This window comes from Felis catus, chromosome D4 (assembly GCF_018350175.1).
Source record: "Felis catus isolate Fca126 chromosome D4, F.catus_Fca126_mat1.0, whole genome shotgun sequence".
NCBI lineage: Eukaryota > Metazoa > Chordata > Mammalia > Carnivora > Felidae > Felis > Felis catus.
In genome coordinates this window covers 17,924,982-17,951,199 of record NC_058380.1, presented here as the reverse complement: position 1 = coordinate 17,951,199, position 26,218 = coordinate 17,924,982, and the positions used below count along the sequence as shown (strand labels likewise).

Genomic DNA, 26,218 nt, shown 5'->3' with positions numbered 1-26,218 from the left:
GCAGGAAAACGGAGCCAACGCCTGCCTTATTCTGCACGGGTTGTTTCTACTTTTCCCTCGCTCTTCCTAAAATCTCAGGCTCTACTAACAGCTCCGGCCAGATCCAAACATGCCAGCCATCACCGGTGCTACTGAGGACGTGCCTGTGCAAACTTCCAGACACTGGTACCCGGCTGTCTGCAGGGTCTGGCCAAAGCAAAGCCCCCCCTCGGGATGGGTTTGGTCAGCAGCTGTGGGTAGTCTGACAGGCTCATCGTGACACAGACGAGGCAAGAAGCGTTTGCGAAAACACCGCTGGGCTCTTCTCCATGCACAACGTACCTCATTTCGTATGGCTGTATATATCCACAATTTATTACGTATGCATATGGAAAAATACGTATTTATTAGGAGTCTTTTTTATTTACAGAGTTAAGAGAAGGAGATATGCCAGCCTTCTCTCAGGGGCCTCTATTTTAGGAAAAGAGAGACAAACGTCGAATTATTTTCTTTTCTCTGCTCGTCCCTTTTTTATTTGCTTCCAACATGGTTATAATGAGCAAGTAATTTGTTTAAGGTAATTGACTAGCATTTCTTGAATGGAGGTAGGAAAACATTTTATCGGCCTGGGGAGAGTTGCGCTTGTTTTTAGGAAGCTAAAGATTGTTTGGATGGAGATGAACACAAGATCAAAGAGGTACTACCAGGGTCTTTGGGTAAAAGTTAACTGAAGACCAGACTGACCACACACCAGCTCTCCAGCCTAGATCTTGATGTGTAACTCAAGCAAACAATTACCAGGGCTGGGATCTTGATGAACCCGCAGGCAAAATTCTTATTTGTGAATCATTTACACACCGTGTTTAGGCAACTCTTCATCGAATTTTCCTTTATGTTTGCTTTGTCCTTAAATTCTCATAAGAGAAACAAACAGAAAATTCTGGTTGATGTTTGTTTCCAGTGCGTGTGTTTTCACATGTAGTGGGTAACGTGGTGATTTCATCCATGGCTCCCTTGATAGGGAGCCATTACTCACACTTGATATGATGGTTGCGAAACACGCAGAGTGACCACAAAGAAGAAATTATGCCTTGGAGCTGGGAACGTCCCCATCTCATTGGGAAGAAAGCTAACACCCTTCTAAGTTTCAAGTGCTATGTGTGCCTTCTCATGAACTTTCCTTTCCATTTACATAAAACTCAAATCATTTTTTTTTTCAACGTTTATTTGTTTTTGGGACAGAGAGAGACAGAGCATGAACGGGGGAGGGGCAGAGAGAGAGGGAGACACAGAATCGGAAACAGGCTCCAGGCTCCGAGCCATCAGCCCAGAGCCCGACGCAGGGCTCGAACTCACGGACCGCGAGATCGTGACCTGGCTGAAGTCGGATGCTTAACCGACTGCGCCACCCAGGCGCCCCAAAACTCAAATCATTTTTAAGCTTAAGGGACAATAATAAGGAAATTTCTGCAAACCCTCACAGGCCGTTAATGAGAACTGTGTATTCTCTTAGAAGAAAAAGACCTGAGATGGTTGTTAAATCCTTGAGTAAGATCTGAATTCGTGGAGGTGTATCTGGGGCTAGGTCATGGGACCAGGATATTTGGAACGGTGGCTTCCTCAAGAAAGCCGTGTGGGCCTGGAATCCCATGGATGGATTTCATCCTCAGGCAGTGAGTGGCCAATGATCAAGGAAATGACATAATTTAATTGATAGTCTCGGAGTGATCTGGTATTGGTATAAAGGATATACGAAGGTAGAAGGAAGAAAGGAGGGAACTGGTTATTTAAACGGTGTAGGCATGAGGGATCATAAGCCAGGTTACGGACGTGGTGAATGAGGTGAGAGGTCGGACAAGGAGGGGCAATGGAACACACAACGTGGGAGACGGAGGAGAGGGAGAAGGAAGAGCCAATGTGAACAGGGGGATCTTGAGAAGTCTACCCCCCCAACCCCCGATGACAGAGGCTTTGTAAAATATGACTGACAGATTCTGTTTGGAGAGTTCTGAGTTTGACATGACATCAGGCGGAGCCCTGTGCAGAGACTCAAGGTTGGTGATGGATGAAGACAACGTCGAAGACGCAGAACTGAAAAATCACAAGGAGGTAATTGAAAGAAAGGCAGAGATGCAGGGAAGAAAGCTGACGGACTGCAAGGCGGTGAGAGGGAAGGAAGCAGGGAGGTGGGCAGTGGGTGAGCGCTCCCTCCAGAACTCTCTAAGCAACACACCTTAGGGACTGGCTAAGGTGGAGGAAGGGAGAAAAAGGAATCCCTAAAGTGTCAGAGAACATGGGCTCTATTTTTTCATCACAAAAGGCAAGGAAAGACAGATGTGGACCGGGTAGATCAAAAGCACGAAATCTTCCAGAAAAACAAGAGGCTTCTGATTTGGCAAGCAGGAGGTGGTTGAAAGTCTCACAGAGTAATTTCACTTCAAAGGTGTAAGTGGAAACAAGATTGCAGAGAATTACAGAGGGGCTGAACAGTAAGGAAGGGGAAGCAGCTAATTCAGACTTGCTGGGAGTTTTTAGTTGTATAAGGGAGGCTCCAACTAAGGCAACAGGGACAACGGAAACTTTTTTTCCCCTCCACGACAGGGGGATACAGAGTTTGAACACAGAGGGTCATGGTCCAGCTGACAGAAAGGAGAACGGGCGTAGTGGGGTGCAAAGGGCCAAGCGACGAGATTTTTTTTTTAATTTTAATTTTAATTTTAATTATCATTTTTTAAGGGATGAGATGTTTTGAAAGCACCTTTCAGATTTGGGATTCCCTGCCCAAACTACAGAAAAAGAAATGATTTGAGACTTTATCTGTTCATTTCTTCTAAGGACGGTACTTGATTAGCACCACTTAAATGCACAGGAAAGAAGTTAATTCACTACAGGCAGCGGAGGACGTGGGTCAGTGGTTTCCGGACTTGTTATGAGCGTCAGAATCACCCAGAGGACTCGTGAAAGCACCTGTTCAGTCGTGCTGACTAGTGGTTTTAAAGGAAGTCCCAATATCGAGAACGTACACAACTCAACGCCCAAAACACCCAAACAATCTGATTAAAAAACGAACAGGGGATCGGAATAGACATTTTTCCAAAGAAGACGTCCAGATGGCCCACAGACACACGGAAAGATGCTTAACATCGTGCATCATCAGGGAAATGCAAACCAAAACCACAATGAGATATCGCTTTACAGCTGTCAGAGGGGCTAAAATAAAAAAGACAAGAAATAACAAGTGTTGGCGAGGATGTGGAGCAAAAGGAACCCCTGTGCGCTACTGGTGGGACTTTAAACTGGTGCAGCGACCGTGGAAAACAGTATGGAGGTACCTAAAAAAACTAACAAATAGAAATAACACCTGATGCAGTCATTCCACTAGTGTGGATTTACCCAGAGAAAATGAAAACACTAATTCGAAAAGATATATGCATCCCTATGTTTACTGCAGCATTATTTACAATAGCTAAGATATGGGAGCAACCTAAGTGTCCATCCGTAAATGAATGGATAAAGTACACACACACACACACACACACACACACACACACACATTACACAGCCATAAAAAAGGTAAGATCTTGCCATTTGTGACAACATGGATGCTTGGGTGCTTGGGTGGCTCTGTTGGTTAAGCGTCTGGCTCTTGATGAAACAGTTGAGGTCATGATCTCACAGTTCGTGAGTCTGAGCTCCGCATCGGGCTCTGCACTGATGGCATGCGGCCTGCTTGGGATTCTCTCCCTCTTTCTCTGCCCTTCCCTTGATCATGGTCTCCCTCTCTCTCTCAAAACAAATAAATAAACATTAAAAACATATTTTAGGAAGAGATATTCTCCTAATTAACCTATAGATATCCCTCACTGATCAAGCACCAGGTTGGTCTAGAGATTTTCTTCTTTGGATACACATTACACAGGGAGTTAAAGTCTAATCGCTGTTAGGACAAAATCAGGGTTTGACTGCGTTGAGACACAAAATCAAACTCAATTGCAATGCTGAAAAATAGGAAACGCATTGTAGGATCTGTTTAATGCATTTGAATCTATCTGTTTAATCTTACTGACTCTGTGGTTGAAGTGCATTAAATGTGGCAGGGCATGCTTCCCAAAATAAGATGCCCAGAAGAAATTTTATATGGGAGGCAAAAATAGCATTTTACATACACATGTTACTCTGTATTAGCTAATGAAATCTTTACAACAGTCCTATTGGCACAAGAGTATTATTCGAATTTTACAGCTGAAAAAAATAAGGCACGTACACAGTAAAAGAACTTGGCCAAAGTCATGGGGACTCAATCCTAACTGTTCAGAATCCCTCTGCATCATGTATGTATCCATTGATTACCATCACCTACAACACACACAGTATTTATTTCAACTACTTCCTCACATCAGTCATCATCCTCAGAATAACAAGGTGGCAAAAGGGGGTGGAAATATTTCAAAGATTCATCTATCTACCCTAAATGGACCCTGGACCATTTTTCTGCCCTTTGCCTTTTGCAAATTAGCTGCATAAAAACGGCTCTCTTCTTCAAAGCTCATTAAAATATCGTGTGGAGAAAAAGATGTATGTGGGGCATGGACGGAAAGCTAGCATCTGGACCATAACCCTTTCCCCTGTTCTTGCTGAGATTGACCTTCTTCAGTCATTTCCATCAGGGATTTTCTCTGAATGTGGAGACATTATTAATATGGAAAGATCCTTTATTTTATATTCAAGCCGGCTCCGTTTTTTTTTTTTATTAGAGCTAAGCAGGCACGTATAGGTGGAAGAATGGTATTGAGCGGCAAAGAACAACTTCCTGTTTGTTAACATCCAGCCGCGATCACAACGCCCTTGTCTTTTGGCTCTTTCAGAGATGACTCTGGAAACTTCAGGGCGTATTGCGGCTTCTGGTGTAACACCATAAAATGAAGCCTGTTGAAGCCATTATTGGGATGTGTGATAGAAGCTTAATTGCTTTGAAATGCCTGAGGCTAGCAAGATGTGAACATGTGTCAAAAGCCTGAATTGAGATTTCAAGGGGAAAAAAAAAAAAGTCTGGATCTATTTATTTCAGAGAGGATGTATCCAGATGAATTCTGCAAAGCAGTCGCCTGGCTTGTAACTGCACCTTGCTGGATGCAGCGGTCTTAGGAAGTTAAGCGTAGAACCGGGGCAGGATTAATTTTCAGGCGTTCCTTTTGAATCTTTGGGTCTGGTTTATGTCGTAGGCACTGGCACCAATATAAAGAAAGACCTCTCTGGAAGGAATAAAAGGACGAGCTACACCATCTTTACTAAAACTGTACTTTACAAAGGTTCATCAGAAGGCGCTTTTTTTCTTCTTGTTCATTTGGGACCCCTCCCCCTTTTTTTAATGTTTATTTATTTATTTTGAGAGAGAGAGAGAGAGAGAGACAGAGCACGCAAACAAGCACGGGAGGGGCAGAAAGAGAGAAGGAGAGAGAGAGAATCCCAAGCAGGCTCTGTGCCGACAGCTGACGTGGGGCTCGATCCTACGAGCCACGAGATCATGACCTGAGCCAAAACCAAGAGTCAGACATTCAACCGACTGAGTCACCCAGGCTGCCCCATTTGGGATCTCTTATTGATCCTGAACCGGTTTTCACAGCTGAAGCAGCACCCACTTACCAGTGTCTCAGCGTGGCACATAAGGTTGAGGCCCATGTGCCCGACCGAGGGCACGGAACGGGTGACCTCACTCAGGCATACTGATGTCTGAGTCCAAACAGGTAGGCACATCCAAATTCCAACCAGGGTTTCTCCAGTGCACCAAAACACGTGTTTGCTTTCGTATTTCAATTTTTTTTTTTAATGTTTACTTATTTTTAAAATTTTTTTTTTCAACGTTTATTTATTTTTGGGACAGAGAGAGACAGAGCATGAACAGGGGAGGGGCAGAGAGAGACGGAGACACAGAATCGGAAACAGGTTCCAGGCTCTGAGCCATCAGCCCAGAGCCTGACGCGGGGCTCGAACTCACGGACCGCGAGATCGTGACCTGGCTGAAGTCGGACGCTTAACCGACTGCGCCACCCTGGCGCCCCAAATGTTTACTTATTTTTGAGAGAGAGGGACAGAGAAAGAGAGCATAAGCAGGGGAGAAGCAGAGAGAGAGGGTGACGTAGGATCCGAAGCAGGCTCCGGGCTCTGAGCTGTCAGCCCCGAGTCCCATGAGGGGCTCGAAACCACGCACCGTGAGACCATGACCTGAATTGAAATCAGAAGCGTAACCGACTGGGCCACCCAGGCGCCCCTTCCTTTCATATTTAAGGCTCTGTTCCACAGACAGTAGAAACGCTGGTCTGTTGGGAGTACCTTCTCGGGACAGCTTGATGAGCACCACAGAAGCTTCCAATAAAGCCTTTCACCACTGCTTTATGTCTGTGCTCAGGCATCCCGCATAGGCCAATACTTACAAGGACTCTTTACCCCAAATATCAATCTTCTACAGGCCCCAGATGTATGATCATACATTTGAATTCATGAAGCATCAATCATTTTGGGTCACAAAAAAATGAGAGAACGTAAAAAGGCTATGAAAAGAATAATCGAGGGGCGCCTGGGTGGCTCAGTCGGTTGAGCGTCCGACTTCAGCTCAGGTCACGATCTCGCGGTCCTTGACTTCGAGCCCCGCGTCGGGCTCTGGGCTGATGGCTCAGAGCCTGGAGCCTGCTTCCGATTCTGTGTCTCCCTCTCTCTCTGCCCCTCCCCCATTCATGCTCTGTCTCTCTCTGTCCCAAAAATAAATAAAAAACGTTAAAAAAAATTAAAAAAAAATAATCATCGATTTGTACTCATGAGCACCCACACTCACTTAACATTCTAGGATATTACTTCAAACTTTGTCCAGAGAGCTGGCACGAAAGACAGCGGTGAAATCCTCACAGACACTGGAAAACTCTATTTGACCCCAGTAACGCTGACCTCGTTTGCTAATGAAGGTTTTGGGAATGTCAAGGTTGAAGCAACAGGTGAAGGTTAAAGTGAACGAAACCATCCCGGGATAGGTATTTTTTTACAAGATGTCATGCCTTTGACAGAGCGGAGAGAAATGACAACGGAGTTCAGTGCAACCGGGCTGGCATGTGGGATCTCCATGAGTTAGAGAAAGGTCCCTCTTTCTCTAGGTGGACCTCAACCCCCTCTGGGGCGCATGGTTTAGTAAGTGGATCACAGGCTGGGTTTCGGGCTCCACCCGAACCCTCAGTTTAGCTCCCTAGTGCAGTCAATAACTTGCACAACCAACTACGGCAGCCCTAACATACAATCATGGCTAGTTCTTGCGTTTTTAGCTAGTGTCTCTCATTCCTTCGTCAGTCACGGCTGGGATTCAGCAGGGGTTTTAGGGTTCTAAGATGTATAATATCGAATCCCAGAACAAAGCTGAACACAGATCTTCTGTCCTGGCTCTGAGGATACTTCTGAGGATAAAACATGAAAAGCAGCAAATGATTTCCAGACAAAACCATTTGCACAGTCCGTTAAGAAAGCATACAGCAGTAGCCTCTGGTGGGTTCAAATCAGCCATGCAGTTTCCCAGAATTATAGACAGTTCTGAGTTCGCTTCATGGACAAGAAGAAAAAAAAATATTAATGTAAACCTTAAGAAAGAGAAAAAGTCATTTATTAACTATAAATGCTTCTGTCACACAATCTGCACTTGCCTTAGAGCAACTCAAGAGGCTAGCCCAGAATTACGGTCGCTTGCTTTCTTTAAATTTCTACAAAGCCACGTGGGAAATACAAAGACTATAACTGCATATGAAAAATAATTCAAATATTGGAAGCTGAGTGGCTTTCTGAAGGTCATGGTGAATGATAATGACCGGCAAAAAGACTTTGGTCAAAGAGAATTTGTGAAGCCTTCTCGAAGCACAATGTCTGGCCTGACATTTTTCAAGGAGCAACCTTGTCCTCACGCCTTTTGCCCTGGGTTTATTAAAGAGTGATTTCAAAAAGCATTTCTTGCCCTTCTTAAAAAAAAAAAAGAAGAAGAAGAAGAATTTAGCAAAGATGATTATATATCTCAACTCTAGAACTCTCCTCATTTAGAAGGAAGCCAAGAGATGATCAAAAATTTCCCTGAATGTCACAGCCCTTAAGGTCAGGAATATGCAATTGCATACTAAGATAATATAAAATGTTCGCCACAAGGGAATTCACATGCATTTCGGCCAGTTTCTTACATACATGTCATTTTGTAGGGCACATCATAGGACCAGTGGGTTTACACCATCAGCTTGAGAAATAAAATTCTTTCTGACATCACATAAGCAACTCGAATCGACTCGCTAGAAAGTCATTATTATTATCGACTAATTTCTCAAATCACTGCAGAGGCTCTAAAATGTTTTCAAATGAAATGAGAACCCCTAACTCTGGGCTTCAAGTAGCTTTTCTGCCAATTTCTCTTAAGTCCTTTTTTTCCCCCAATGTTTATTTATGTATTTTGAAAGAGAGAGAGAGTGGGGGTGGGGTGGGCTGGGAGGGACAGAGAGATAGGAGAGAGAGAATGAGCTGTGAGCATAGAGCCCGACGCAGGGCTTGATCTCATAAGCCGTGAGATCATGACCTGAGCTGAAATCAAGAGTTGGGTGCTTAACCGACTGAGTTACCCAGGCCCCCCTGTGTCAGTTTCTTTTAAATTACTTTTCTGATCACACCACACCTGCCCTTTTCATACACTGAATTTCAACGGCCACGGCTCTATGCACATCCATACGTATACATGCTCAGTTTTCACTGTACAAAATCTTAACAGAATATTAACTGTTTGTGAATTCAATACTAAAGGTGAGTAGCATGGTGTGAATGAAGAGCCGTGCCAGACTCTGTATATGACGGTGTTCCTTCCCCTTCCCCTTTGCTACACACACCAGCCATCATGGCCCCCTCGCTCTTCCTTGACCAAATCTCCGTGTAAGCGGCAGGCCTTGTCTGATGCTCGACACATCTGGTTAGCCATCTGGGTTGCTCACCCACTCCTCAGGGTCTCTGTTTCAATTAGGCTTTTTCTGACTGTCTAATGTTCCAAAAAGTTGTGTTTGCCCACACCAAGACTCGTCCATGAGTACTCATACCAGCTTAACTCACAATCCTGGACTGGAAACAACAAAATCGCCCATGAAAAAGTGAAGGAGTAAAGCAACTGTGGTATATCCCTATGCTGGAGTATCACTTAGCAATAAAAAGGGACGGCCCCCTCATATACCTAATGATTTAGAGGAAATTTAGAAATACTATTTGGAGAGGAAGAAGCCACTTTTCAATGAGTCTACTTATATAAAAGTCTGTAAGAGACAATGTAATCTATAGTGAAAGGAAGTAGATCAGTTGCATAGGGGGTAAGGGAAGAGAAAGGAACATGAAAGTCTATTTTGGGGTGACAGAAATGTTCTATCCTCGCTTGTGGTGACGGTTACCTGGGTACCTACATTTGTACAATTAAAATGGTGCTTTTTTTAATCATATGTAAACTTAATCCAAAAATGTTGACTAAGGACGTGTATGTACTGGGGCATCTGGGTGGCTCGGTCGGTTAAGCGTCCCACTTTCGGTTTTGGCTCAGGTCATGATCTCAGTTTTGTGAGTTCATGTCCCACATCGGGCTCTGTGCCTGCTTGGGATTCCCTCTCTTCCTCTCTCTCTGCCCCTCTCCTTCTCACACTGTCTCTGTCTCTTTCAAAATAAACAAACAAACAAACAAACAAAAGAACGTGTCTTATATTACCAGATATCGTTTGTTTGTTTATTGAGCTAAGAATCAATCCCAAGCTGTTTGACTTTGGCACCCAGGCTCTCAACCACTCTGTTGAGTGAGTTGTTGTTGTTGTCGTTGTTTTTTTTAAATAAACACAAAACCTCCCAAAAGAAAATGTCGAATTTTAAAAGCTTCCGTAAAAGAATGTGTCTGTAGGTGTGAGTGTACGTATTCTGAGAAGACGGTCTTGGCTTAAATCCTTTTTGGTGATCTTATTTTGCAACTGGATTCAGAACCCAGTTATTGGTGCTACATAGAAATCCATTTCATTACTTTAGAGTCATAACACACTTTTGGCCTGAAATTAGCATTGGCCCTGGTTGATCATCCTTTGCAATCACCGGGTTTAGGGGTTGATGATGTTTATCTTTGCCTAAAATATCAACTGTAACCACAAACTATCAAGATTTGCTACCATTAATAGCCAAACCCATATGCTGAAGGAAGAGTCTGGAAGATACCTTGGCAACTACAGCCTGATTAGAATTAGTGAAATCAGTTTTCATCCGGCAATTACATAAAAAGAGACATCGATCCTCTCTTAAGTGTACAAGCTTTTGCATATTGCCAAAAAAAATATTTTATGCTCACAACTTTCCTACTGTATTAATGACTCAAGAGTCAACAGGACATTGATAGCTATAATCAGTTCAGATGTCTATCACTAGTTCCTATGGGGACTCAGCCTTCTCATTATGTTTGGTATAAGTTACCCACACTCTAAAAAACCAAGATACAAAAGCTTTAATTGGCTTCCTCCAAGGCCACACAAAATATCAGTAACCGACTGTCTACTAGGATTTAAAGGTTCCTAAAATGGTGGCAAAGCCACAAAACTCCTCCGCACATAATTCCTGTCCTTAACTAATTATATCTGGTACAGAGATAATAGTCACTCAGTGCAACCATCGTTTTAATTCTGTTTTGAAGACGGATTTTAAGTGTGAAACCACATGCATTTAAAGCTTATGTACTTGGGGATGAAAACGTCAAACGCAACAAAACAAAACACCCCCGAAGTCTAACAAAACCTAATGCTACCGTCCCGTCAAAGATCAGCACAGAGAAAACAACATTTCCCGTCAATAGAAGGAATTTTTAAATCTCATTTATTTAGTGAGGCATGCGTGGAATGCTCTGATGGGCAAGGGGATATTTTGGACATGAGACTCTAGATTAAGCAGTGATCAAGCACTTTGCTGTCCGGGGTTCCATATTATTGGTCTCAGCTAGATATTTAGGCAAATCACCCACCAGCCAAAGGGATAAAAATAAAATCCCTAAATTTTGTGTGATTCTTTTTTTTTTTTTTTTGTAAATGAGCAAGAAGATACATTCCTGTGTTCAATGGTCAGTACACAGAAAAATGAAAGGTTTTAAGTTAACACGTATTAAACGAAATTGCCTTCAGAGAGTACAACAGTATACAACACATGGAATCTTGAAAGAAACTCGGGGTATTTCCAATGAGTGCATTTTATTAGGTAGAATCAAATGTATATACTTCCCTCTTTCTTTGGATTAAAAAAAACTTATTTCTACAGGTAGGATGGGGGCTGGAATCGAGCATCTGATTCTAAAACCACCTCTGACGCCGACCACATGAATAACATATCACTGCCCTTTCGTCAAAAACATGTGCCGATGACCAATTAATGTGCACTATGTGGCTTTAATCCTAGCTACCAACATCACATCAGCATGCTAGGTGGCAAAGAGGAACTATTATTTGTGCAGTGAAATAATAAAATAAGATACGGCTTTACCCCTTTAGACGGTAATACATCAGATATCGCTTCACACACCAAAAAAAAAAACACATTTCAAGACCTTTACTTTCAATTCAACACATGGCATGCTTCACGATTTCAGCACGTCTAATTCTGTTTAATAAGTGTTACAAACTGAAAGCAAGACAGGTAGGTATTAAAAATATATTGGAACATCTTAAAATTACCAGCCCTACCAGTGGAAACAAAATTATGGCAATTAAAGGTAATAAAGGTTATTAAAAGTTAGGGCCTTGGAGGCTAAGAAGTCATGTTAGACTGTCAATTGTTTTCCCATGGTGGGAAATCAGTTAGAAATTAAAAAAAAAAAAATCTAGTAGTTTAGTTGTGGTCAAAGAAAGAGTCAGTGGGGATGGGAAGGTTTCAGCAACATGCTGGTAAAAAAAGAGAGACTTACATAGTCTGGGAGGGCAGTGAAATGGAAGGCGTGGTAACCTCGCTCACTTAGTTGTCATTTTTGATTTTCAATGACATTTTTTTCATTCGTTCGCCTAGTAAAGATGACAGAAGGTCCTAATTTATTATCTGACGTCTATTCCTGTTCCTAGATTTAAGAGCGTTTAACTGTATACAGTCATATAATCCAAATACAGACACTTTGAAGAAAAAAAAAAACCTAAAGCATCGAGGTGGCATGCATTCGATTACACTTGTAACTGCAACCGTGAACCAGGGAGGTAAGAACTCGTAGGGGTCGGGGGTGGGGATCGGCGGACACAGCCCAAGTGACTGTGGATTTGCGAGTTCCTCAGGTTAAAGCAGTAGAACGGAGGGGATCGTCACAAAGAGCTAAGCTTCCTAAAAGGGTAAGAGCCATGGATTCTAGAAGAATGCACAATTAAAGTTCTCCGCATGGCTGGTTTGGTCCGCATACCATCTATGCCTATGCGCAAACAGAACTGTTCGAACTATCCGTGACATACCAGCAGACATCGTCTCTACATCAGATGCCCTTTCCTGCTCAGGTTAGGCTGCATTTGAGATGACCGGGGAAGTCTGCATGGATACTTTTTTATAAACATGACCTGGCAGATCATGTGGGCTTGACAGAAGGGAAGACAAGTGTAGTGTAAATTTCTACGTGTGTATGTAAATCGTACCGTGGCCAGATCAGATTAGGCAATGCCAGGGGGCCCCCGACATTTCCTCTCACTTCCCCTTTCTGGGTGCACATCAACACATGTCGGGCTGGCACGGGGGAAGGTGCTCGGGAAGTTTTTGTAAATAAATAAACAAAGAGATTTGCATAAATTAAGCTCTGTGAAGAACACCACCCAAATGGCAAAAAGCCCTTGCTTCGATAGCTGATTTGTGCATTTTAAGGCGCACGAAGGGGGTATGAAAAAGCACAGAAAAGAAAAAAAAATAGAGAAGACTTTTCATAAGGAAGGCATCAAAGGAGAAGGAAATAACACTGGAAAAAACCCCCAAATAAATGATTTAATGCCAAAGTCATCTCCTAGCATTACAAATGCTGAGCAGTGGCGAAACACAGGAATTTGGAGTTCAGTTCTCCAGTGGCAAATATCACATCTGTTCATCTGGTCTCCTACAAATACTTTTCCTATTCTCATGAACCACCTCCAGGAGAGTTTTTGGTAAGGGCATGGTATTTCTTCCACTCGTTTTTAAAGAAATTATCTCTGGAGGAAGTTTAGAGTCAAAAGGTGTATGACATTTAGCCAAAATTATTCACACAACGAACAATCCAAATAACGGTTAGTCAGTTTCCATAGGTAGGTACTCATTGGCCCACGTTTATTTCAAAGAACGGATCTTCTGCAAAAGACTCTTAACTACACTATAAACGATCGTTATTATTACTTAAGAAGGAGCAGGACAGGGTAATCTTAGTTCGATCAACATTGTTAAAAATTACGCTACCATTAGCCTAAAAATATCGATGAACAGCTTCCGGCTTTGGGGCTCCCTTCGCTGTGAGTTTACTCTTACTACCCGATTGTTTACAGCGTGCTATTCTGATGAGAACACAGAAAAAGAAGCAAGGAAATTTCTGTGCACCCAGCTCATCCGCATGCAACCCCAGGGTAATCCCACTCTCAGAGGAACACACGAGTCAGCAGAGAGCCACGTTCTCGGCTTCTCCAGGCCGACCTCCTTGCCTGAATGAGAGCCTCGCCGTGCCAGGCAACAGGAAGCCAGCAGCTGCTGCTGGAGGGAATGTCTTGCATCTGCCAGGTCCCTAACACATGTGGATTAGAATGGACTGGGTCTGCCTCGCGGCGAGGCCCACAGCCGCCTAGCTCCGAGATCACCTGGTTCTACTCTCCGCCTGCGACGTACTACATACGGGTATGTCTGAAGAAATGTAAGGACTTGGCAGTGTCTGGTGACAGCTTGTTTGGAGGGTGTTGGCCTCTCTGAAGCGATCAGTGATGACTATCAAGTCCACGGATGACAAGACCCCAATACCGCACTGGTTGCTACTCTCAGCTGTTTGCGCTTGCCCCGAGGAGAAGGAAACGCTGAGCTTGATATTGACATCATCAGGGCAGACGAGCACCTACTAGGCAATATGTCAAGTTAGCCTCAGGTGTCTTATTTTTTCGTGGTTTTTTTTTTTCCAACACATTAAATTGCTTCCAACAGGTTACGTCGCTCAACCTCAGGGCACAAAGGCCAGCCCAGGGGAGCACAGATGTTTTCGGATTTGTTTCAGGCACACCCCTCGCTCAGCATTAGGACTAAGTTGCGCAGGAGAGAGAGAGAGAGAGAGAGAGAGCAGCCGCGGCCACGCGCTCCCGTTTGCAGGTGACTTCCGCCTTCTCCTGTCTAAGGAGAAGCGTGAGGCCATGCGTTCCCGCGAAGCTAGGCCTGCAAACGCTGGCTGACCTGATTTAAAATAGGAGCTCTCGCTGAGCTCCCTTTGCGTGAAGTCCTTCCAAGCATTAGCTATTTCTTTGTTTGCTCAGTTCTCATTTCATAAAAAGTCACCCATCTTTGTCCAGGCCCGGTGACCTCCATTCTCTCCCTCCCCAAAGCACGTTTCGTCTCCCGCTAGCCTCTGCCTTAATCACTTTTATTTGTGGGACGCTAGGGAGGGGATGGTAATGCTTAGAGTCGGGAAGAATATCAGTCTTTAAAAAATTATTCTTATTACGATCATGTTTAGATGAAATATGGGGCTTGCCATCAACAAAATTACAAAACAATTCCACCGGGAGTCCAGACCGTTCAGGGCAATTCATCTACGAAAAGGCGAACTTTAATTGTTACTCTTGGCAGCAGTCTAAGAGAAGAGTGGAATATGATACTAAATATTGCCACGTGCAATAGTAAAATGCTCTTTCTTCCTTGCCAGAGCACCGTACGGCCCCCTTCGGACTCAGGTTTGGATCTGGGGAGTTATTCGAAATCCTCTGTTTCCCCCTCTCCAAAACCAACAGAGGTTTTCAAAAGAGTTGCATTTTTTATTAGAACCATTCGCTCTTTTTAACTTGCCAAAAAGGGATAAGTAAAACTAAGGCTTTTATTTGGGTTAAAGTTGATTCCTCAGCTTCATGGAGGTCAATGTCCTTGGTCTGTGAACCCTCTACCAAAAAGTTCATCGCAGCACTGACCCCGCCAAGGTTGTATTTTGGACCCTTCTTCCCCCTCCCCAAACCTACCTCCCAGCCTCGTGGATTTATATAGGAAGAGCTGGCAGGGTGTGGAGGCTAATCAAAATGAAACGTACCCCTATGGCAAAGTACGTCCTGGATTTTCTATGACAGACAGCTGACATTTCAAATATTTTGAATGCTGCACATCACAATGGCTGTTTGGGGATCCAGTGTCTTGATTTGGGCTTCAGACAATGTGATCCCAGCACGTATTTACAGCTCTTTAGATTACAAGTTAATTGAACACGGCTGCACCATATAGGTTATGAGTATGGAGAGGTCCTTGATAATACTGAAAAGCAGAGGGATATTTTTCTTTTTCTAAAAATGGAGTGAAGTCTTCGGTGAAGATGTTAACCAAAGACATATTGTATATGGCACAGGTTATCTGATACATTTACAGGTTTGGGCTAAGCATGAGACTATAATAAGCCATTTGCAAGTAGTTTTTTTTAAATTACATTTTACATTTCCAGCATGGATATATGCATACATTGGGTATAATTTCACTAAAGACATATTAAAACCATATTTAAGAAATCATAGGTAGAAAAGATTATTCAGCTTCTAAAATGTTTAAGTTGGGGAAGTTAGGGCCCAAAAAAGTAAACGGCTCGCCCAGGATTATTCAACATGTTACCGATGATCCGAGGACCAGAATCTCAATTTTGAACTAGATATTCCCTATGGCATGGGATGCTCTTTTTCACCCATAGGGATAGATAATGATACCAAGACCATTTGGGAGTAAATTTAAGTCTGCAGATATAACCAAGAGTAGTCTTTGTTGTAACTTAACTTAATGGGTTAAAACTGAGGTCATGTGAATGAAGCTTTAGGACATCTGCTTTATGTAATTATTTTCTTTTTATTATAACATACGTTATGGATGACGACGAGCAAAATGGCTACCATGAGTAAGAGAGTTTGAGGGAACTATAATCCTCAGCCATGAGAAAAATAGCATTTATTACATATTGTACATAAATGTATACAGACTGTGTGTTATAAAGCTTCCTAAGAACTTTTCATTTATATAAAGTGATGTCTTAGAGTTAGCTGTTGTGGCAGCTTAACAAGAAACAAAAACAAAATGTAGAGAAAGCATGGCCTACCAACTAGTAGTGAAAATATATACCAGTGAGTCTTTAAGTGGAAGCAATCCCTACAGACGATGAGGAATTTTTAAATACATTGGTACAAATACCACTCAGATAACCAATGACAGTGATAATAAACGAATTAAAAGCCCCATAGGTCGACTATACTTGGATGGTTGTCTTTTAAGAGATTGACCTATGATGTGGGAAGCCAAGGAAATCTGCCTTCTATGTGTTGTTTGAATTGAAAAAAACAAAAAAAAATGAACCTGCCTTTTCTTTACTAAAAGGGCAAGCTCCTTGTGTGTCGACACACAATTTCAAGTTTCTTTTCAGGGATTCTATTTCCTGCTCTCCATTTAAAATGGGAGGGGGGGGAGGGGCGGAAATAAAAATATTTTGCCTGTGACAGAATATGAAAGAAGTTCTCACCCTTAAAACCCGCAGCATTGGTTTTCCAGTCATTAGCGTTCAAATGTCCTGCACGGGAAGTCCTGACAATAACATGCTGCACGTCTCTCCAGGTCAGAAACGGACTGGGGAAAGACAAGGTAAGAATCATTGTACCAAAAAAAAAAAAAGATGGGGGAAGCAGAGAGTCACAAGCAAATTAAAAAAGCAAAAGCAGAATGGCGAAGTACTAAAAACAAAGTTGTCAGTGATTCGGGGTCGGGGTGAACAAATGTGGCTCTGGGTCTCAACGTGGAGAGGTGACGTTAGTCTGAGGGAGGCAGAAAGCGTAACCTTAAATTTAGGAAATACTGTGGTATTGGTCAGTTGTAACTCGGTGTTTAAAAGGGTGAGGATTTCCAGTTTTCCTCAACAAAAGGGCTCCCGGTTCGGGCCCGGCCATCCTTTATGTAAAAGCTTGCGTCGGAACCTGAAAATTACCGTAAGCTAAAGCCAAAACTGAAGTCTTCTGGAACATTCCTTGCCCAGCTATACAGCCAGACAATCGCTTGCGTAATTTAACAAAGAACTAGCAAGGGTTAGCATTTTGCGTGTACGTACAGGATAAGGAGAAAGCCTCAGATGAACCGAGTCCCTGTCGTCCGTGTTTTCAAAGAAAGAGAATTTAGCGCGGAGCCCAAAGCTGGGCCCCGCGACATAGGTATGGGAGCATCCTTAACTTGCCATGAGTGATTATTATATTAAATTGCTGGATACCTATTTCTTGCGACTGTTAGCACTGAAGGCACAGAGTCACTGAGTAGAGAAGTTCCTTTCGTTGGAGAACCTCGACACCACTCATAAACCTACAGAAAACCAATCCCAGTACACGTGCGCAAGGAGCATCTATCTACTGGAAAGCGTCTGACTCCATGCACGCATGAAATTTTGATCAAGATGCTTATTATTTCCGTCTTGACTGTCAGGTGTGACAGTCTTTTACTTAATTGGGAAACGTGGCCGTTATCAGGCAGCTTGGGTACTTATTTGTCACCTGCCACCTTCATTTTAGAAGGATACTTGCCAAGGATGGGCCAGAACATGGAGGGGAGGGGGACAACGATCTGAGGTGTGACAGGAGCAAGTTGCAGTCCCTTTGGCCCCTCGTATGCAGCCCACGGACGCTGGCCTCTCCCAGGCAGAGGAAAAACTGGTGTCTTAATTCCAGCTAATTCAACGATGGAGGTGCACACGCGGCTTCACTTCCTACTACATGTTCCCATCACCCTTGCCACATACACGTTTTTGAGAGTGGCCTCCTAACAAAGGGGGCCCAGGGATCAGATCCTGGCTCTTTCATTTTCCACTTCTGTGAAATTAACTTCTCAAGGTTTCAGTGTCCAGATTTGGCATGTGGACGCTAAGATCTATTCCACTTCATTATACTGACGGAATCAAAGTGATGCCAAGTACTTATTTTGGTGCAAGATAAGCCATCAAGAGGTGGCAGACAATACATTCTGCTACGTGTTGAGCCATGGCTCTCATTTGGTGGCTTGAACATGAAGGAGATGGGGAGAAAAAGGTACTACAGAGTTCTGACACCTTTTTGCTATGCCTTCAGATGAAACCTAAAACACATAGTACTGCGATTTCCAAAGTTTTCAGAGGGGGCAGGATTGGATGTAGATGATTTTGCAAGGTTGCGTTAACAAAATAACTAATTACTAACGAAACGAAAACCTAACCTCATGAATTTGAAAAATATAAGAACACTGAAAAACGACTTAGTTCTGTTTTGTTTTACCCAACACTTGCTAGGGACCAATTTTAGAACCCGATAACGCATGAAACTCTGGAGGAAGGGAGGGAGTCGGTTTGAGGGGGGCCCAGGAGGCAGGGAAGTTTCACTTCTAAAACGAATAGCACGATCTGGCCCTTTGCTGACTGATACCGAATCCACCATAAGAATTGAGTAAACTCATTGTGCCATGGTCAAGAAAACTAGGAAAAGAGTCAAGGGATAATTCTACTTCTGAACGCGAAGGTCGACATAAGATGTTTTTCCTGATCTGCCTGATACAATGTTAATCTCCTTTCAACTTTCCCAGTGTCGTGATTTGAGTGAGGGGCAAACGCAACAACAACAAAAGCTCCGTCTGGCAAACCTTTCCAGACGCTTCTTTGTGGGTCAGCATAATCCTCTCAAATGGGCATGCTTGCTTCGCTTTTCTCCATGAGCAAACAGCAAGATATATGCAGGTGTACTCGGATTTGATAAGTATGTCTAAATCAACCTAGGGATTTTAAAATAACATTTAACATGCAGCTAAAACTTCCACACTTTAAATATTACTCTTTATGGGGGGAGAAAAGAAAAGACGAGAAAAGATGAGAAAAGACGAGAAAAGACAAGAAAGGAAAGGAAAGGAAAGGAAAGGAAAGGAAAGGAAAGGAAAGGAAAGGAAAGGAAAGGAAAGGAAAAGAAAAAGAAATGAAACCACTTTCCTATGTTACTTATCACCAGGGCAAGATTCTTTTGGAAACATCAAACACAAGGTTCTGACCATTAGGAGGCCATTTCCCTAGTGGCCCTTAGCACTAAAAATATAATAATGATGATGATGATGATGATGGGGATGATAAAGGCAGCATGGGGAACATTTATCTTGTGACTTAAGCAGTTGTATTCAGGCAGATTCAGGAAGCCTCCTGCATTCAATTCAGCCTGAAGAAATAAGAGTTACTTGCTCTCACGCTGAGTTGTAAAAACTAATTCTTCTTGGAGTACTTGTAATTAGAAGGAAGGAACTAGCTTCAGGAAATTGAAACTACGCATGGAAAGAAGGAGGCGTTGAGATAATTTTACTCCGGCATTTGATAATACGCAACTTCTGAAATCATTTAATTTCAAAATGTCCTGTATTTCACCAAAGTAAAGTGAGGAAGTTAGTAGGGGAAACCGATGGATTTTCCATCAGTGGCATTGCTACCCGTGGGAGGGGAACTAATTAGCTCAGGAAATAGCCATAGGTTAATTTGCTGGTATCCGGAGAAGACTTGGGTTTACAGGGACATCTGATTCGCATTTTGGGACTTATTTGTATTTATGCTCTCAGGGATGTTGCAGACGTGAAGGGATCGGACTATGAAGCTTCTGGGATGCCACACACAGATCGAAAGAGACGGGAAGGCTGCAGGCCCTGAGCTGGGAACGTCGCAGTCCACGGCGCTGAAAGTAGGGCCCCCTGAAACTTACCCCTTCCGCCAATGACCCTGGCCCCACATTCCACTGGCTTCTGAACGTCAAGACCCCTCTCACCTCCAAGAATAGAAGATGGAGCACTAAGAACTTCGGAGCAAACGATAATCAAGAGGCCACGAGTATAACTGACCTGGGGGAAAAGAGCAGTGTCTCTCCATTCTGAGCCTGGGGACCACGGACCCCATAAAAAGCCACAAGGATTTAGGCCACACACACCCCTTAGGTTTCTTCCTGGAACAACTGGCAGTCACCTTTAAACGACAGTATGCGGTAAAAGGGCGACATTTCCAAATCCCTGCAACATGTGGCTAGCTACCTATGAGCTTTCAAGGCAATAAAATACACTTGACTTTCTGGAGAGTTCTGTATATGTAATCTTTTCCTGGTAGGAAGCTTTGCATCGTTCAAGGACCTCGTATTACTAGCCAACATTAAATGAGCGCTTGGCCATGGCCAGGTACTACATGTTGAGCATCATTGATTGATTGATTGATTGATTGATTGAATTGAGGGAGAGGGAGAAGGAGAGGGGCAGAGGGAGATGAACAGAAGGAGAGAATATCTTAGGCAGGCTCCACGCTCAGCGTGAGATCACAACCTGCGCTGAAATCAAGAGTCGGAGGCTCAACCGACTGAGCCACCCAAGCGCCCCTGTACGTGCATTATTACTGTGTAATCTTAAACATCTTATGAATATAAGTAACATTTTTATTCCCATTTCACAGACGACAAAACTGAGACACGGAGCTACACATAGTCACTCTAGTACATACAGGTAGTTAGTGGAAGGACGACGATTCCAACCAGCTGCCCCTGGCTGGCAGTGGCTTCTATGCTGTCGTGTACTATTTAAAAGCACCTCCAGGTGGACCCCCGGAAGGCAGAATGAATGGACGCATGTTGGTTCGCTCGGTAGTTCTTCGACAATTGAATCAGGAAGCAACGTGTGGCATGCCATGTCCTCGTGGTCACGCTATTTTCGCACCTGCACTCTCTCTCTCTCAGCTCAGTTGAATTTTGATTCTCTGGCTGAATTTTGATTACCACAGAATGCAGGGGAGTCTCGAGCCTTAATCTGGGTCTTAGGTTCCAAAGGCTTAACTTTGGCATACTCCCTCGAAGGTAAATAGAAAGATACCAAACTAGGAAATATATGATTTTTATAATAAAATACAATATTATATGCCTGTACTGGAGAGCAGAACGTGATTATATTATTTAACTTTACGGTCATGAACTTGCCATCTTGCTTGACATGCTCACACTTTAATGTGGTTTATAGTTTGGCTATTCCAGTCCGGGAGCTGCACCTGAACCCCAGCACAAACACTTCTCGTTTCTAGCAGCAAAAACAGGATAATTAGTGACACTGTCACTACCTGGTATCTGTATTCTGTTTTTGTTCTGAGCAGTTCAGTGTTTGGTGGCCTCAACAGTAGGTTCAGAAGAAGCAGGACTGGGGCGCCTGGGTGGCTCAGTCAGTTAAGTGTTCAACTATGGCTCAACTTACGAAATCATGGTTTGTGGGTTCGAGCCCCGCCTCGGGCTCTGTGCTGACAGCTCAAAGCCTGGAGCCTCTGCTTCAGATTCTGTGTCTCCCTCTCTCCCTGCCCCTCCCCTGCTTGTATTCTGTCTCTGTCTCTCAAAAAATAAATAATAGAAACAATTAAAAAAAAAAGTAGGATGTATCCCAAGAAAGACATTTTTTTTCTAGTGCCTTTTGCTGGACCCCTAAATTCTACTGCTAATACTTAAAGTAAAAAATCAAAACAAGAGTTTTCTTGGCTAATTATGCACATGTGAACGTCCAACATCGATCTGTACTTGGTGGTCCTTAAAAAACAAGGACCTTGAATCTTGAGTGACTGACTCACTTTCATTTATTAAAAAGAAAAAAGGGGCGCCTGGGTGGCTCAGTGGGCTAAGCGTCTGACTTCGGCTCAGGTCATGATCTCCCGCTTTGCGAGTTCGAGCCCCGCGTGGGGGGTCTATGCTGACAGCTTGGAGCCTGGAGCCTGCTTCAGATTGTGTCTCCTTCTCTCTCTGCCCCTTTCCCGCTCACCTGTCTCTCTCTTTCAAGAATAAATACACATTAAAAAAGAAAAAAAGAAGTAACCTTCCCTTGGTCCCCTCCGACAGATCTATCATCACAGGTAACCGATAATAGGGACAACACGTACACATCTTGATACGGAAAGAGAATTGATCAATGAGAGTAGCAAAGCAAAACCAGAGAATTGAAACTGTTCCCTAACTGGGCAATCTTCTTAACATACAAGACCGATTCTGTCTTACACAATGATGGAGTAATTTCATGAACCAGTCCTATGGGGAAACTACATGACCGGTCAGCAATCATCCAGTTACTTAGACATTCAACAAAAAATCCAACACAAGACCAGTCTTGTTTTATGATCCTTAAGACCATGGAAAATAGAAATGGGACCAAGTAGCCACAAAATTCACGCCGTCGTGTGGACGCTAAATCAATCAGCGATTGTGGGAGGAGATTCATGGCGAGCTGGAGCAACAAAGATGAGACAGAAAATGTCTACAGCCTGCTGAGATTGGTGCAAACATTATCCTGACTGTACCCAGTGCATGCCGACGGTGACTCAAGAATAAAACAAAGGAAACCGATATTCTTTTGTCAGGTTAATGAAGCCACAGAAAGGATCATCAGGTTGTCAACCCCACGGCACACAGGAGGATATACTGCTCATGGGAGTGCGTTTGGTTTGTTCTGTTTTGTTGCGTTGTATCGTGTGCTCTACAGTAATTCCAAAGTTCCAGGCGGGGCACCTGGGTGGCTCAGTCGGTTAAGCGTCCGACTTCGGCTCAGGTCACGATCTCGCGGTTTACGGGTTGGAGCCCCGCGTCGGGCTCTGTGCTGACAGCTCGGAGCCTGGAGCCTGCTTCGGATTCTGTGTCTCCCTCTCTCTCTGCCCCTCCCCCACTTGTGTTCTGTCTCTCAAAAATAAATAAATGTAAAAAAAAAAAACACAAAAGAAAAAAACGTTCCGGGCCAAAAACTGGGTGTCCTAACAGAAAACACAGTTAATTGTACCTCCAGGTTTGGAAATGTGACTTGTATTGGCATCATCTGGACGCCTACTTATGATCCATCCACACCCGAACCAAAGCAGGAAAGATAAAGAAGATTGGTTCAGGACCACCCGCGTCAAATGTTTATTATATTCTCTTGTACACACCAGCCATTGATTACCTGAATTGAGCATACACTAAAGGTCTAGAAACTGGGTCTCTAAACACACTTAAGATAGCCCCTGATTTACAAAGAGAAATTCTGCCATTTAAACTGAAGTGTCTTCTTTTCCTTTATAAATCCTGGCTTCTGCCTGGGCTTTGTCACTACACCCAAAGCACATCAATTAAGTTTTGTGCAGCTTTACAAACAAACGGCATTTTGTCTGTAAGCTCAATAGTCATTCCCTTGAAACACTTTGCTACATCAACTCTTAGGGAATACAGTTCGATCGACGGTCAGACAAGGGTACACTAACCAAGACATCACGCGCACCGACGTCAATTCACCATAAATGAAACTTTGTGCAAGTTCTCCGTATACACTCAATTCCCTCCAGCATTATGACCCGGAGACCGTAAATTTTGGCCAAGGTAAAGGCCTCTCTCTCTTCATGCGCCCCACAAACTGGAATCGAGGCCTGACCCTCATTTTTCGTTCCAGACTCTGCGATCTCTTGAAGTAGACGAGATATGACAGTATGAGAGCTCCCTCCCTACGCTTATCCCAGTCAAGCTGTGAGAAACCCACTTGGCGGTAAGGAAGCCGGAGAACATCTCTCACTTCCCCTTTTTTTTGCTAACTTTGCCGGCCGTCCTGCGCTCAGCGTGAATAAATACGCAGTTCCAAGTGAACTGACTTAGTCCGGCAGGAAGACATTGCTATCCCCATTAGTTTTATTTCTAATTTAAACTTATTCTCAGCAATAATGATAAACATAGCCGCTAATCACATGAGCATGACGAAGGTATGGTCGGGAAGACGGAGGTAAATCGTGACCTGCTACCTAATGCTTCTGCAACGCTAGACAATTAACTGCGCCTCCCTGGGACTCCGTTTTCTCAGTTGAAATGTGGAAATGGTTAACACACACACCGCAGGGTGGTTGCAAGAACTCCAGGTAACGGACGTCGAGTGCCTGGCACATGACAGACTCCCAGAGACAGCAGTCATTACGATTTGTCGAGACGTACAATCTATCATCCCGAAACAAGCCAGAAGGACAACTTGGAGTCTATGCTAGCATTTGATGACTCTCCAGTTAATTAAGCTCTTTTCCCCTATGCCTAGATTTTGACATTATGTTTTTTAGTTCCTGTAACAAATGAGCAAAATAGCATTTTCAACACGTTGGTACATTTGTGCTTGGTGAAATAATAATGCCACCAAGATCTGTCAAGAGGATCTGGTTTTAACAAGCCAATGGCGGAGGCAGCAAGCTGACTGGTTGGGGAAACAACCGTTCGGCCCCACTGTGATGGTAAGAAATCCTATTTGTGGGAATATCTTCCCTCTTGACAGTGGCCGCTGATGGGTTGTAGAGGAAGGTGAGATATTCTTTGGGTTGACGTCGAAGTTGCCATTTGGTACCGAATATTAGGACGCAGACATAGGGGCACATACTTATTCACTTAACTGGACTGTGGACTGCAGTGTTTTTGAAACTTTTCTACCAGACTTCAGGGATCTGCAGGGTTTTCACCTCAAAAGCCAGCAGCTGAACCCTTGGACGGGCAGCAAAAATACTTGGCCGCAGCTCTGTTATTACTATTATTGTAAATTACAGCATTTTCTCTCATTTTCTTCCCCCTGTTGAATACAAAGAATTCAAGTGATGCTTTTCTACATGCTTATCAAAGAAGTGTATTTTTTTTTCAACGTTTATTTATTTTTGGGACAGAGAGAGACAGAGCATGAACGGGGGAGGGGCAGAGAGAGAGGGAGACACAGAATCGGAAACAGGCTCCAGGCTCCGAGCCATCAGCCCAGAGCCTGACGCGGGGCTCAAACTCCCGGACCGCGAGATTGTGACCTGGCTGAAGTCGGACGCTTAACCGACTGCGCCACCCAGGCGCCCCAAAGAAGTGTATTTTTAAACAGGGATTTTCAAGGTTCACCTTTGTTTTAAACTTCAGTGAAAATCAGTAAGCATTTGAGATTCTGGAATTTTAAGTACATGTTATTCTATTTTAGAAACTCCTGGTTTACGATGTCAAGTCCTAGCCGTCTTTCTAATTATTAGATGTCAACCATAACAAAGACTATTTTTAAAAGGCCTTATACACTGCGCACACACATGCACCAGGGGAAAGATCAACTAAGATTAACAGAAATCTGTAACAAAAATTTTGGAGGGATTTCCAAATCCCTGATGTGACTGGAATAAGAAAAGTCACGTTTAACGTTTCCATACTTTAAGAAAACAAAGCTGGCTTGGCACCTAAAGGAAAGTAGAAGGGGGGAAGAAGCGACAAAAGACTCCCCCCCCCCCCAACAAAAGCTAAGCCTTGTTTCCCCATCTACCTCCAGAATTAAAGACCCAGGATATCTAGCCATCGCCCAAAAGCATATGTGTGTGATTCTCTACTGGACATGTTCTCTTTTTCTTTTTCTATTCAAGGCAGCCCAACCATGAAACTCTGCTCTCTCCTATCCCTGTTTTCAGAGTCTCAATTCTTAGAAACTATGGCAGGAATTAGGGGGTAATTTCCAACTTTCTTTTTTACTGCCACCCTTACTCTACACGTGAGATGCCAAAAATTGTGTCCCCCAGATGCCCGAGTGACAGGTGCACATGAGACAGAGTCTGGAGTAAGGAAGTGGAAGAGGCAGTCTGCGGGGCGTTTCCGAGAAAGCCCTGCTTTCCTGCTACAGCCATCCCTCAACTCTCTGTCACTCTCTCCTTCCTTTTACCTGGACGTGGGTGTGATGGCTGGAGCTGCAGCAGCCATTGGGAAAAGATTAAGAGGGTAACACAGACGCTGGTCTTGGTAGCTTTGAAATTTTTTTTAAAGTTTTATTTATTTGTTTTTGAGCGGGAGCGGGGGAAGGAGGGAGAATAAGTGGGGAAGGGGCAGAGGGAGAGGGGGACAGAAGATCCGGCAGGCTCCAAGCTGTAAGCGCAGAGCCCGACATGGGGCTCGAACTCACGAACCATGAGATGGTGGCCTGAGCTGAAGTCAGACACGCTATTAATCTACTGAGCCGCCAGGCGCCCTGATAGCTTAGAATTTCTTAACCGACATCTTGA

At 43.7% G+C, this 26,218-nt stretch overlaps 1 protein-coding gene across 9 annotated transcripts in view; it reads right to left on the bottom strand.

The window, feature by feature from the left end:
• The window catches only part of PCSK5 (proprotein convertase subtilisin/kexin type 5), a 461,238-nt gene that overhangs the window by 204,677 nt on the left and 230,343 nt on the right, over positions 1 to 26,218 (bottom strand). For all 9 annotated transcript variants that reach the window (XM_023243354.2, XM_023243355.2, XM_023243356.2 and 6 more), the window contains one exon: positions 16,700 to 16,803. In XM_023243354.2, coding sequence (XP_023099122.2) covers positions 16,700 to 16,803 — 104 coding nt within the window. The remainder of the gene's footprint in view (positions 1 to 16,699; positions 16,804 to 26,218) is intronic.